This window comes from Miniopterus schreibersii, assembly GCF_964146895.1.
Source record: "Miniopterus schreibersii genome assembly, chromosome: Y".
Classification (NCBI taxonomy): Eukaryota; Metazoa; Chordata; class Mammalia; order Chiroptera; family Miniopteridae; genus Miniopterus; species Miniopterus schreibersii.
This window is the reverse complement of record NC_138120.1, coordinates 6,226,207-6,241,733: the sequence shown is the minus strand read 5'-3', so window position 1 is coordinate 6,241,733 and position 15,527 is coordinate 6,226,207. Positions and strand designations below refer to the sequence as shown.

Below are 15,527 nucleotides of genomic sequence, written 5' to 3'. Positions count from 1 at the left end.
GCACCTCATAAAGATCCACCCAAAAGGTTGTTGGTGATATGAAGCAGTATGAACCTATGTGTATTCCAGTGAGTGGAAAGAAAAAATTTCCTGCAGACTTTGTGCCCCCATAGAAAAAGGAGGGAATCTAGATACTTATGTAAATTTTGTTTGGTCCCTCTTCATAAAGGAAAATGTTTTACGCAGTACCATACATTAAAAAAGTACTAGGAACTTTAATTGTTTAATTGTTTTTGCAGATAAAAATGTTATAATTATTGAAAAACAACAACTAAAGTGCATTGTGATCTGTAGTTATTATGACTTAAAAAATGTACAATTTGCCCAAAAACGTGCAGTTCCTGGCGTATGTCTTAGAGATTTCTATGTGGTACACAATGTGTTAACTTATATGAAAATGATAGAAAAATTTTTAAAAAACACTAAAAATAAGAACAAAGAGGATTCAGACTTCCCAATTTAAAATCATACTATAAATCTATAATAATCAAGATGATGTAGTACTGGTTTAAGAACAAATCAAAGGATTTATTTTTAAAGTCCAAATATAATCCCAACTTCTTGATATCAGTTTATTTCTCCCAAAGTGTGAAGGTCATTCAATGGGAAAGAAAAGTCTTTTAGAAAATGGTACTAATCCCTGGCATTGTTTTTCAGTTGGCTGGAAATCATCCCATGCACTGAAAAGGCTGATTTTCACATCTCGCCAGGGCAAATGCATGGGTTGCAGGTTCCATCCCTGGTAGGGGATGTGCTGGAGGCAGCCAATCATCTGATGTTTTTCTCTCTATCTCCTCCTCCCTTCTTCATTCCTTAAAAATTAATTAAGAAATCTTTACAAAAAAGAGAACTGGTACTGAGAAAACTGGATATTCACCAGCAAAAGAAAAAATAAGATAACTAGGAATAAATTTAACCAAGGATGTAAAAGAACTGTACTCAGAAAACTACAGATCACTGAATAAAGAAATACAGGACGATATGAACAAGTGGAAGAATATATCATGTTCATGATTGGAAGAATTAATATCATTAAAATGTCCATACTACTCAAAGCAATCTATAGATTCAAAGCAATTCCTATTAAAATACCAACAGCATATTTTACAGAGCTAGAAAAAATATTCCAAAAATTTATATGGAACCTAAAGAGACCCTGAATAGCCACAACCATCATGAGAAAGAACAGAGTTGTAGAGATCACTTTACCAGGTATCAAACTATACTACAAAGCCACTGTACTCAAAACAGCCTGGTATTGATACAACAACAGACATAAAGCTCAATGGACCAGAACAGATCCCAGAAATCAACCCATGACATTATAGTCAGTTAGTATTTGACAAAGGAACCAAGAGCATACAGTGGAGCAAAGATAGTCTTTTCAATAATTGGTGTTGGGAAAATTGGACACTTATATGCAAAAATATGAAACTAGACCTCCAACTTACTCCATACACAAGCATAAATTCAAAATGAATAAAATACATAAGTGTGTCTCGAAACCATAAAAATCCTGAAAGAAAAGGCAGTAAAGTCACAGACATCTCATGTAGTGGAATTTTCATTGATACATCTCTGAGGGCAAGTGAAACAAAGGAAAAAATAAACAAATGGGACTACATCAAACTGGAAATCTTCTGCACAGCAAAAGAAATCAGCCTGAAAATATAAAGGAATGCCACAGTGTGGGAGAACATATTTGCCAAGAATGCACCTGACAAGGGCTAATCTCCAAAATGTACAAAGAACTCATACAAGTCAACAAGAAGATAAACGATCCTATTTAAAAATGGGTAAAGGACCTGAATAGACACTTCTCCAAAGAGGACATACAGATGGCCAAGAAACATATGAGAAAATGCTCAACTTCACTAATCACCAGAGAGATGCAAATTAAAGCCACAATGAGGTATCACTTCGCACCTGTCAGAATGGCTGCCATCAACAAATCAACAAAGAACATGTGCTGGTGAGAATGTGGAGAAAGGACAACTCTTGTTCACTGCTGGTGGGAATGCAGACTGTTGCAACCACTATGGAAAACAGTATGGAGTTTCCTCAAAAAATTAAAAATGAAGCTGCTTTTTGACTCAGTGATCCCACTTCTAGGAATATATCCTAAGAATCCTGAAACACTAATCAGAAATAGTATATGCACCCTACATTCAAAGCAATGAAATTTACAATAGCTAAGAACTGGGAATAGCCCAAGTGCCCATCAGTACACGAGTGGATTAAAAAAAAAAAAAATCTGGTGGACATTTACACCATAGAATACTATGCAGCTGTAAAGAAGAAGAATCTCATACACTTTGGGATAGTATGAATGGACCTGAAGAACATTATGCTAAGGAAAATTAGCCAGGCAGAGAAAGACAAATAATACATGATGTCACTTATATGTGGAATTTGTATAATAATAAACTGTCAAACAAAATAGATCCAGTGACACAGAAGCATGGGACAGATTGATGAATCTCAAAGGGAAGGTGGGGGTGGGTGGGTGGGGGAAGATTAACCGAAGTATTTATAAACATATATTCATAATCCCTGAACACAGACAATAGTATAGTGAAGGCCTGGGATGGAGAGTGGGTTCAGTGTGGAAGGGGTTAATGGGGGAAAAAGGGGACATCTAATATTTTCAACAATAAAGATAAATTCAAACACACACACATACACCAAAGAATGAAGCAGAGTCCCTATTTTTTTTTTTTTAAACATATCTTTATTGATTTCAGAGAGAGGAAAGGAGGGGGAGAGAGAGAGATAGAAACATCAATGATGAGAGAGTCATTGATGTTTCTATGGGCATGTGCCCTGACCGGGAATCGAACCCCGATCTCCTGGATCCTAGGTCGATGCTCAACTGCTGAGCCACGCCCGGCCGGGCCAGAGTCCCTATTTTAATACAACATAGTACAAAAATTTACTCAGCATAGATCAAATAACTAAATCTAAATGCTAAAACTATACAACTGTTTTAAATATAAACAGAAATCTTTGTAACCTTGGATGAAGCAATGGTTTCTTAGACAAGTCATGAAAATAAAATAAAAATTTAAATGGCACTTATTAAAATTAATCTTTTAAAAACATCACATCTCACTAATATTACTAACCTTTGTTTTCTTATATATCATAAACTGAGCTTGTTAAGGTACTGTTTGTGTTTCTTTAGTAATTTTATTTATTAAATTTTTTATTAATTGTATTATAAAATATGTCATTTAGTTAAATATTACTATAGATGCATTTCTTTTCTGTATTTATAAGTGCATTCTCTTCAGTTTTACTTTAGTGAATATCAACATGGCACATGGCTTGTTTAAAATTTTTTACCTGGTATAGATCTTATTATAACTTTGATTTTTAATATTTCTTTGTTATTGAACTTATGGTGGTGACACTGGTTAACAAAATTATAGAGGTTTCAAATTCACAACTCCACATCATCTGTCCACTGTATTGTATGTTCACCAACCCAAGTCTAGTTTTCATTCACCCCATTTATTGCACAATATACTCTTCTATTTCCTATCCAAACCCCCTCACTCCAGTATCGTCACACTGTTGTCTGTGTCCATGAGTTTTTTATCCCTTTGGTTTTTTGGGATTTTTTTGCATAGCCCCTCAGCCTTCACCCAACATATCCCTCCCTTACCCCCAGCAGCTTTCCCATGCTCTGTCTGTGTGTGTTTCTAGTTCTCATTTACACAATAGAATATTACTAGTCTGTAAATAGGAAAGAAATTTTACTGTTTTTGACACCATGGATGGATACAGAAACTATTATGCTAAGTGAAATAAGCCAGCCAGAGAAAGTCAAGGACCATAAGATTTTACTCATATTTGGAATCTAATGAAAAAAACTTTTTAATTTTTAAATTAAATGTATTGGTATGGCATCGGTTAATAAGGTAATATACAGTTCAAGTGTATATTTATTTCTATCATACATGATCTATATAGTGGTAAAATTAAATTTTTGTTTTTTAAAGAAAACAAGAAAGTGAAAAGAGCTCCTGCCAGGTGACTCAATTGTTTGGAGTGTCGGCACATACACCAAAAATTGTGGATTCGATTCCCAGCCAGGGCACATACCTAGATTTAGGGTTCCATACCTGGTTGGGGCCCACTTGGGATGCAACCAATATTTCTTTCTTTTCCTTCCTTCCTTCCTCTCTCTCTAAAAATATATAAAAATATACCCCTGGGTGAGGATTAAGAAAATAAAGTGAAAAGACAATCAGCAATATGAAAGAAAAATGTAAGTACATCATATGTCTGATAAGAACTTGCATCTAGAACATATAAAGAATTCTTAATATTTAAAAAGAAAAATGCAAAGAGAAAATATGAGCAATTGAGGTAATAGACATTTCTTCAAGGAGTATAAACACTTGAAAAGATTCTCAAAATTATATGTCATCAAAGAAATACAGACAAAGGCCAATAATTCCCACTGTTTAGAATAACTATAATAACAATTTTAAAGATAATAAAAACCAATATTGGTGAAATATCAGGACTTTCATCCATGAACAGTTAAAGGTAAAATGGAGTAGCTTCTTTAGAAAACAGTCCTAGTTCCTTAAAAGATCTAGTATAAGTAACATATTACATACAATTTCACACAAAAAATGAAAACATGTATCCATGCAAAATTCTTGTGGCAATGTTAATAGCAGCATTATTCACAATAGCCCAAATGGTGGAAACAATGAAATGCTTATGAACTTGTAAACAAAGAAAATATGAAATATCTGTACAGTAGATTATTATTGGGTCTCAAAAAAGTTATTTATAGAGTTTAGTATAATATGGGTGAGTCTTGAAAAGATTATGCATTTCAAAAGAAGTTATGTGAGACCATATATTTTGTGGTTTTTAAAAATGTTTAGAAGATGAAAATGTGTAGGAACACAAGTTGCATTAGTGGTATCATAGGATTCAAAGGATTGGATTAGGGGAAAAAAACTGAAATGACTGCTTATGGGTAAAATGAACCTCCTTGGAGTCACGAAAATGTTCTTAAAGTGGCTGTGATAATAGCTGCATAACTCTGAACATACTAATACCCTCCTGCATTGTACACTTCTGCAGGTTTAATACATGATATATGAATTCTGTCTCAAGCCTGTTACCAAAAATATCAGGTACAAATAGAGAAATAAAATTATTAATATTTGTGGTAGGAAGAGAACTTCACTTTCAAATGTACTGGCTCATAGGAATTTCCATTTTTATTTATTCTTTTTCTCATCTGAGGCTATGTTTATTGATTTTAGAAGTCGAGGGAGGGATAGTGAGACAGAGACAGAGAGAGAAACATTGATTGCTTGCCTCCCATATGCAACCCAACAGGTGATTGAACATACAACCTAAGTATGTGTCCTGACAAGGAATCATAACCACAACATTTTGGTGTGAAGGCCAATGCTACAACTGAATGAACCACCCAGCCAAGTCCATTTTTAATACTCTGAGGAAACTCCATACTGCTATCCACAGTGGCTGTACCAGTCTGCATTCCCACCAGCAGTATCCAAGGGTTTTCTTTTCTCCACAGCCTCGCCATCAGTTGTTTTTGTTGATTTGCTTATGATAGCCATTCTAACAGGTGTGAAATTTAATTTGCATCTTTCTCCCTTATGATTAGTGATGTTGAGCAACCTTTCATATGTTTATTGGCTATTGGTGTGTCCTCTGGAGAAGTGCCTATTTCAGTCCTATGCCCATTATTTAATTGTAGAACTATATATCTGATATTTGTATAATTTTATTATCCAATGTACCCCAATAATTTCAAAAAAAGATAAATATCACCATGATTTTGTCATAAAAACAGATACACAGATTAATGAAACAGAATTAAGAGCTCCGAAATAAACACACATGTATATCGGCAAATAATTTTCAACAAAAACTTCCAATGAAAATAAATCCTCTTCAATAAGTGTCCCTGAGAAAATTGGAAACCCTCATGCAAAAGGATAAAACTAGGCTACTGTTTGTCTCATGTATAAAAGTTAACTCAAGATAAATGAAATACAAATTATTTTTACATCACATTGAAGCTTTATATTTTCCTTTCTGTATTTTTTCAGTCATATTTCTGCTCACTCTCTCCCTAAATATTCAATTCAATGACTTCCTTAAGTTATTTTATGTCATTTATTTTTAGTTTATCTTATCAGAAGAGATTCAATAGCTATGGGGTAGAAAACAGATTTTAGAGATTGAACATTAGTCTTGAAAGGGAATTTGGAAAGGAAGTGAAAAAATTAAGAATTTTTATTTTTGTTTGTTTAGCTGAAAGTCTGTAATTCCATGAAGGAATAAAAATAAAGCTAATATGTGGCAGAATTTTCTAATTGGATGAAATGTTCATCTAAATATGGTAATTATTGTTGTATAATGCACTCATTGGCATTGAATGATTTTCAGAGGACTGGATCAAAAGTGCAGATGGAATTGTTATGAAATTAAGAATTTGACAGGTAGAAGAACTTCAGTTCATACCAACCACTGTGAAGAGTATTACAGGTTAGCAACATGCTTGCTTGTATGAAGAGCAGCAGGGGAGGGTGTGTAGTTTGATCTGGGTTGATGCTGCACATGCAGTTTTCATGTCATTGCTGGGAAATTCCACACTTCATAAACTCTGGTCTTTTAAAAGAAGCTAACAGATATTTTCTGCCACAGAAAGACATACTATATTTACCTTTATGACTATTTGTTATGTAAACATTCTCGAAGATCATCCACAACAAAAGGCTATTAGTAAGAAGATGCTAAATATTCTATCATTTCACTTATAGAAAATGTCAAGAATATGCAAATCTATTATACAGAAAATATATTAGTGATTTCCAAGGGCTGGGAAAGGGGGAAAATGGGGTTGATTGCTAATGGGTATCAAGTTTCTTTTCTAAGGTGATGAAATGCTCTATGTTTGGATACTGGTCTGTTTGCACAACTCTGTAATTATCCTGAAAATTAATTAATGTGCACTTTGAAAGGGTAAGTTTTATGGTATGTGAATTATATATCAATAAGGAAACAACAAAATTTTGGTTGGAGTTTGAGAGGTATGGATATAAGAGAATGTGTTTGCACGTTGCACTCACTAAAGTAGCAGGGATTTGAACAACTGAAAAAGAATATGGGCTAAAATCAAAGTTGCCATTAATAATGAAGGTATGTTTTTCAGGTTAAGTAGGAAAAATTGGGGTGATGATATCATAGGAAAATTTATCATTTATAACAAATGCATATAAATGTGCTCCCAAATATTACAAAATCTATAACATAATACAAATAGAGAATATGGACAAAATGTATTTTCTTCTGCTTCAAGGTCCTCAGCTTAATTTTAGGACAGAATATTAAGATATGAAATAAGTGAATTTATGCCTAGTATGCTTTTTAGAATAAACTTAAAGCTCAGAGTAGGTTTTATAAATTTGAGAGTGTTTGCTTGTAGGAAGATAGCTTGAGAGAACCGATGTTCTCAAAAAAGGTCAATTTACATTCATTTTTATTTTCTCTTAATTCATTGAGCACATAATTACTGAGACATTGCAGGGTATCAGATATAGATTTCTGGAAATTCTGAGAACAAAACAGACATAAATCCATGTACTTACAGAGCTTGCATTCTAGGTTTCATGGAGAATATTGCCAATTGTTAGTGAAAGTTTTAATATTAAAAAATAATGATCATCATTTGGAGTACATCTAGGTGCTTAGTGTAAGCTTAGATATATTAGAGCAAACACACTTTCAGAATAAAAGAACCTTGTGACTAATTGAAGCCTTCTCTGATTTTTAAGTTTTTCTAAAATAACAATTTGTTTATAACAAGTTTTCTTAAAGAATAGGTCAAATTAGATATTGTATTTCAATATTCTCTAAACCAGATGTAGTATTATGTCATAACTGGTGTTCTATATTTAGCTGCCTATATTTACATTTTCAATGATTATTAAATTGTTTACTGCTATTTGGATTGAATATTAACCTTTACTATATGTATTTAAGAAGGAGAAACTGGATTGCTAGTACCTCAAGAATGGAGACAGTGTTTGAAGAGCCTGATGAAGAGAGCAGACCTAAAGTTACATCTCTGAGAGAAAGAATGGCCCTTGATCAGGGAGCCCAAGTAAACTTTCCATTTAGTATTCTCTTCTCAACTATTCTATACTGTGGTGAGGCTGCCTCTGCCTTGTATATGTTTGAAATTTATCGAAATAATAATGATATATTCTGGATGTCATTTACCATTGGCTTTATTGTTGTGGGAGTAGTTTTGGATCAAGTTACACTTATGTTTTTCTACAAAGACTCAACTAGAAATAAGGCTGTATTGCTTTTTGCACACATTTTGCTTTTAGGACCTATAGTGAGGTAAGTGAGATTGAATACCTTTTATTTATTTACTCTTTCTAAAAGCTACCAAGTAAACTATAGACAAATAAGTTAAAGATGTTATAATTATTATTTCTTTAACAATTTTTTTCTCTTTAGTTTAGTTTAGTTTTAATAAGTTGAAACTATTGGTATAAGGTTGTCATCAATTTTAAGATGATTTTGAATAATGCAAATAGAAATGCAAATTGTTCTTTTTATGAGTGTACACATTCTGGTTTATTTTTTCTCTCTTTAAGCCAATTAGAAATGTAATTATAAGTAATTATGACAAATAGATAAAATATGTTATGGGGTGAAAAATGAAATGACACAGATAAAGTACAGAGGTACACCTTAAGAAACAATCTCAGAGCTGGGGAGATGGCAGCACTGTGACAAGAAGGAGAGCACACTTGGACTTAATTTACTGCTAAAATGCTGTTTAACCAGTGTGGGGAAACCACAGAAATATACCTGAGTGAACATATTTCATGTAGGGAGCACTGAAGAAACCTCATAAAGTCTGGTAAAAGAAATGGGGGCATAGAAAGGGGCAGTCCCCATGAAGCCTGTGCTGGGCTCTGAATACCAATGGTTAAAGGCTGCAAAGCTCCCTCCCCTTGGGAATGTGGACTAGCATCCAAAGGCTGGGATCTCAAACCCAAAGCAGATGATAAGGGAAGTAGAAGCCCACATGGAGGGCAGAGGGACCCAGGGGAACAGTGTGCCTGTAAGGAGGAGACTGGGCCTCCCTATGGCAGCATAGGGCTTAGGTCTCCTTCACTCCAGTTGCTGGCAATGGGAAAGAGTACTGAATAAAAAGGGATCAGAGGACTGCACTGAGGAGCAGCCACATACAAGGACCCTCTGCCTTCTTGTAAGGCATTGTGTATAACCCAAAAAAGCATTTGTTCTGCGTGGTGCAGGGAAGGGAATGAGAGCACTCCTACCACCAAAGAGGGTCCAGAGCCATCAGAAGGGTGGATTGGAACTCCATCTGCCAGAGATGCCTGTTTTTTTTTGACCCAATCTGTGGGGAGCTGGGATAGAGCCCAAGGGACTGCCCCAGTTTTATTGAGATCAGTGGTGCAGGAGACCTGCATGGGGCTGACTTTGTTACCCCTCCTGATTGGGACCAAGGCATGGGGGCCAAAAGAACTTGTAGGGCAGGTTCTCTGCTTCTGTATTGATTTGTAGGCTTTTGAGTTTTTGAATGGTGAACAGGCATCTACCTTCCTGGCTTGCACTGGGGAGACATACTAGTAAAAGCTGGGATTTGTGTCTGCATAGCAGAGATTTTGAAATAAGCACTGTGTATGACCAACCAACTGGATCTGGGAAAAGAAGGGTGGGGCGGGGAAAAAAAAAAAAGAAAAAGAAAAGAAGGGTGGAGCATGCCTACCTCTCCTGCAGGCTAGGACCACCACCCCAACAGTAAAGGGGCCAATTCAGTTCACTGAAGCCCCAGATATCCCCAGCAGAACTCAGTCCTAAGGCGGAATGTGGAATAGCTCACAGGATGAAAATACAATAAATCTCTCAGGAATTATTCTTTGGGACCTGGAGGAAAACCTTAAAATGACTTCTAGGGGCTCGGCAAGCAAAGTGCTCACCAGAATTTTTTAAAAAAATTGAACCCACTGAGCCCAGGCTGCTGAAACTGCCCATACAGAAAAGGCAACAGACTGAAGTTAGTCTGATACTGCAGCAGGCCATTGTATGAAGAAATAGAATTGGGGAATAGAGACTGAGGGCTTGGCTTTGAAGCAGGTACTAATTTCCCCACAGAAAGAACCTGACAGAGAATCTTCTAATTAAAGGGAGATATATGCTGCTACACTAGCTGGCCTACACACTAAAGACTCTTCAGAATACACTGGTGCAAGACCAGGAGACCACAAGAGGAAGGCAAAATAGCTGTCATTTGGAGGTTGTCCACAGAGAGCCTCAGATCACCCAACTGCCTAAGGACACTTGAGCCAAACTTAGAGAGCTCATGACATTGGCTGATACAGAAGTACCCAATAAGAGAACCAAAATCAGCATACAAATAGTGAGCCTCAGGTAACATAGGCTGCCCAAATGAAACTCAACTGATTGACTTTTTTTTTTTTTAAGAAAAAAAAATTTTTGCCTTTATATTTTTAAATATTTTTAATTTTAAAACAAAGTTTTAAAAAATATTAGGAATGTCCCTTTTTCTCCCCATTGACTTATTCATCTCAACCACAACCCACCCTTCCCTTACCACACCATTGTCTGTGTCCTTGGGTTATAAATATATGTGTATAAATTCTTTGGTTAATCTCTCCCCCTCCACCCACCCACCCCAATTCTCTCTTCTAAGATTTGTCAGTCTTATCAATGCTTCCATGTCATTGAATCTATTCTATCAGTTTATTAAGTTCTTTAGATTCCACGTATAAATGAGATCATGTGATGTTTGTCTTTCTCTGTTTGGCTTATCTCACTTAGCATAATATTCTTCAGGTCCATCCATACTCTTCCAAAGGGTACGAGATTTTTCTCCTTTACAGCTGCATAGTATTCCATGGTGCAAATGTCCCACAGCTTTTTTATCCACTCATCTACTGATGGGCACGTGGGCTGTTTCCAGATCTCAGGTTTTGTAAATTGCTCTGCTATGAATATAGGGGTGCATATATTTTTTCTGAGTAGTGTTTCAGGATTCTTAGAATATATTTTTAAAAGTGCAATCACTGGGTCAAAAGGCAGCTCTATTTTCAATTTTTTGAGGGATCTTCATATTGTTTTCCATAGTGGCGGCACCAGTCTGTATTCCAACCCATAGTTCCAGGGTTCCCCTATCTCTGCATCCTTGCCAGCATGTGTCATTTGTTGATTTGTTGATGGCAGCCATTCTTACAGGTGTGGAATGATATCTCATTGTGGTTTTAATCTGCATCTCTCTGATGATTAGTGACATTGAGTGTCTATTCATGTTTCTTGGCCATCTGTATGTCCTCTTTGGAGAAGTGTTTATTCAGATCCTTTGCCCGTTTTTTAATTGGGTTGTTTGTCTTCCTCTTGCTGAGTTGTATGAGTTCTTTATAAACTTTGGAAATTAGCTCCTTATCAGATACATCCTTGGAAAACATGTTCTCCCAAACCATGGGATTCCTTTAATTTTGAGACCGATTTCTTTGTCTGTGCAGTAGCTTTTTACTTTGATGTAGTAAAAGTACTACATATGTTTGTTTTCTTTGTTTCTCTTGTGCTAGGAGATGTATCAGTGAAAACTTCCTGGCCTGAGACATTTGTGACTTTACTGCCTATGTTTTCTTCCAAGATTTTAATGGTTTCACAACTTACATTTTAGTCTTATTCATTTTGAGTTTATTTTTGTATATGGTGTAAGTTGGTGGTATAGTATCATTTTTTTTTTTTTGCATATGGCTGTCCCATTTTCCCAGCACCATTTATTGAAGAGACTGTCTTTATTCCATTGTATACTCTTGCCTCCATTGTCAAACATTAACTGACCATAATGTCATGGGCCTATTTCTAGGGTCTCTGTTCTGTTTCATTATCTTCATATCTGTTGTTGTACCAATACCAGGCTATTTTTATTAAATGGCTTTGTAGTTTGATATCCAGAAAAGTGATCCCTCAAACTGTTTTTCTTTTCTTCATTGCTGCAGCTTTTTGCGGTCTTTTTGGTTACATATAAATTTTTGGAATACTGGTTCCAACTCTGTGAAATATAGTGTTGGTATTTTAATAGGAATTGTATTGAATCTATAAATTGCTTTGGGTAATATGGACATGTAAATGATATTAATTCTTATAATCCATGAGCATGGTATATTCATCTACTTGTTTATATCTTCCCCTCTCTTTTCAATACTCTGTAGTTTGCCAAGTACAGGTTTTTACCTCCTTGGTTAAGTTTATTTTCAGGTGTCTTATTTTTTAGTTGGAATTGTAAATGGTATTGCTTTTTTAGTTTTTCTTTCTGAGAGTTCATTGTTGGTGTTTAAAAATTCCATCAATTTTTAGATTAATTTTATATCCAGCTACCTTGCTGAATTCATTTATCAAATCTAGTAGTACTTTGGTGGACTCTTTAGGGTTTTCTATGTATAATACCATGCCATCTGCAAATAGCAACAGTTTTATTTCCTCCTTTTCAATTAGGATACATTTAATGTTTTCTTCCTGTCTGATGACTGTGGCAAAGGCTTCCAGTACTATGTTAAATAAGAGTGGTGAAAGTGGACATTCCTGGACTTTGTTTCTGTTTATAAGGGAAATGTTTTTAGTTTTTGATCACTGAGTATGATGTTGGCTGTAGGTTTATCATATATGGCCTTTATTATGTTGAGGTATGATCCCTCTATTCCCACTTTGCTGAGATATTTATCAGAAATGGGTGCTGGATTTTGTCAAATGCTTTTCTACATCTATTGATACGATCATGTGATTTTTGTCCTTCATTTTTTTATGTGCTGTATCACACTTAATGATTTGCAAATATTAGACCAGTCCTGCATCCCTGGAATAAATCCCACTTGCTAGTCCTGCATGATCTCTTTAATGTATTGTTGAACCTGGTTTGCTTCTATTTTGTTGAGGATTTTAGCATCTATGTTCATCAGGGATACTAGCCTGTGATTTTGTTTTTTAGTAGTGCCTTTATCTGGTTTGGGATTAGGATGATACTGTCCTCATAAAAAGAGTTTTCCCTTCTCTTCAATGTTCTGGAATAGTTTGACAAGAATAGGTGGTAATTCTTCTTTGAACATTAGGAAAAACTCGCTGTAAATCTATCTGGTCCAGGGCTTTTGTTTGCTGGTAATTTTTTGATTATGGCTTCAATTTCATTATTTTTTATTGGCCTATTCATATTCTTTGCCTCTTTCTGATTCAGCTTTGGAAGATTGTATGTTTATGGGAATTTGTTAATTTCACCCAAGTTGTTCAGTTTGTTGGCATATAATTTCTCAGAGTGTTTTCTTATGGTCCTTTGTATTTCTGTTGGGTCAGTTGTTATATCACCTCTTTCATTTCTGATTTTATTTATTGTGTCATCCCTGTTTCTTGGTGAGTCTGGCTAAAGGTGGATGAATCTTATTTATCTTTTCAGAGAACCAGCTATTTTTTTCTTTGATTTTTTTTAGTATTGATTTTTTAGTCTCTTTGTCATTAATTTCTGCTCTGATCTTTATTATTTCTTTTCTTCTACTTCCTCAGGGCTTTTCTTGCTGTTCTTCTTCTAGTTATTTTAGTTGTTGTATTAGATGGTTTAGTACAGCTTTTTTCTTGGATCTTGAGGTATGCCTGTACTGCTATGAACTTTCCTCTCAGAACTGCTTTCACTGTGTCTCATATGTTTTGGCTTGTTGTTCATTTTTTCTCCCCCAAGAAGTGTTTGATTTCTTCCTTAATCTCATTGATAACCCATTCCTTATTTAATAACATGCTATTTAACCTCCATGTGTTTGAATATTTTTGAGGTTTTTTTAGTGATTGATTTGTACTTTAATGGCATTGTGATCCAAGAATATGCTTGATATGATTTTAATCTTCTAGCATTTGTAGATACTTGCCTTGTGCTCTAACATGTGGTCAATTTTTGAAAATGTTCAATGTGCACTTGAGAAAAATGTGGATCCTGCTGCTTTGGGGTGAAATGTTCTGTAAATATCATTTAAATCCATTAGATCTAGTATGTCATTTAATATCTGTGTTTGTTGATTTTCCCCCCCCTGGGTTATCTGTCCAATCCTAATAGTTGGGTGTTAAAGTTCCCCATTATGATTGTATTGTTGTCAGTCTTTTCCTTAAAGTCCACCACAAACTTTAATACATTTAGGTGCATATATATTTTGTACATATAGGATACATATGCACCCTATATACATATATGCACCCTTTAACACATATAGGGTGAATATATATTTATAAGGATTCCTTTTTCCTGTTGTTTTGATCCCTTTAATATTATGTAGTGATCATCTTTGTCTCTTGTTATGGTCTTTATTTAGAAGTCTATTTTGTCAGAAATAACTATTGCTACTCCAGCTATTTTTTGTTTCCATTTGCATGGAATATTTTTTCTATCTCTTCATTTTATACTGTGTGAATATTTTGCTCTCAGGTGAGTCTCTTGTAGACAGCATATATTTGGGTCCTGTTTTCTTATCTATTCAGCAACTCTATGTCTTTTGATTGGATCATTTATTCCAGTTATATTTAAGGTTACTATTGATACATACTTATTTAATGCCATTTTCCCCCTTTATACTGACTACTTTTCTCTCACTTTTTCTTTTTTTCTTAGAGCAGTCCTTTTAGTGTTTCTTGCAATGTTGGTTTGGTGATTCTGTTAGCCTTCTTTTACCTGGGAAGCTCTTTATTTCACCTTCAATTTTAAATGTTAGCCTTTCTGGTTAAGACAATCTTGTTTGCATGTTCTTGCTTTTCATTACTTTGAAAATGTCATGCCACTCATTTCTGGCCTGAAGAGTTTCTGTTGAGAAATCTGATGTCAGTTCTACGGTTTTTTGTTTTTTGTTTTTTTTTGTAGGGCACTGCTTGTCTCTCTCTTGCAAACCTTATATTCTCTCTTTGTCCTTAACATTTGTAATTTTAATTATGATGTGTCTTGGAGTGGGTCTCTTTGGGTCTCTCTTGTTTGGAACCCTCTGTTCTTCCTGAACTTGTGTGATTTTCTGCATCACCAGTGAAGGACACTTTTCTGTCATTATTTCCTCCACCAAGTTCTCTATCCTTTGCTCCTTTTCTTCCCCCTCTATTACTCATATGATGTGACCATTTTTCCATTGTGCCCCAACCTTCCTTAGACTGTCCTTATGCTTTTTAAGTGTGTTTTTTCTGTTGCTCTGATTGAGTTCTTTTTTCTGTCTTATCTTTTAACTCACTTATTCTATCTCCTGCTTCATTTAGCCTGATTTTAATTCCTTCTAGTGCATTCTTGTATCAGATTTAGTAGTCTTCAATTCTTCCTGGTTCTTATTTATCATATCTAGCACTTTTTTTCACCTTTTCACCAAGTTACTGAACCTTTCCATTAAATGTCTTGTTGCTTTCATTAATTTTCTTGAGCATTTTTATAACCATTACTC

The 15,527-nt window shown here is 34.9% G+C and overlaps 1 protein-coding gene across 1 annotated transcript in view; it reads left to right on the top strand.

Annotated features, from left to right (window-relative positions):
* Positions 1-8,080: 8,080 nt before the first annotated feature.
* The window catches only part of XKR3 (XK related 3), a gene marked incomplete at both ends in the record, with an annotated part of 52,933 nt that continues 45,486 nt past the window's right edge, over positions 8,081-15,527 (top strand). The window contains one exon of the mRNA XM_081126937.1: positions 8,081-8,415. Within this exon, the coding sequence (XP_080983063.1) occupies positions 8,081-8,415 (335 nt within the window). The remainder of the gene's footprint in view (positions 8,416-15,527) is intronic.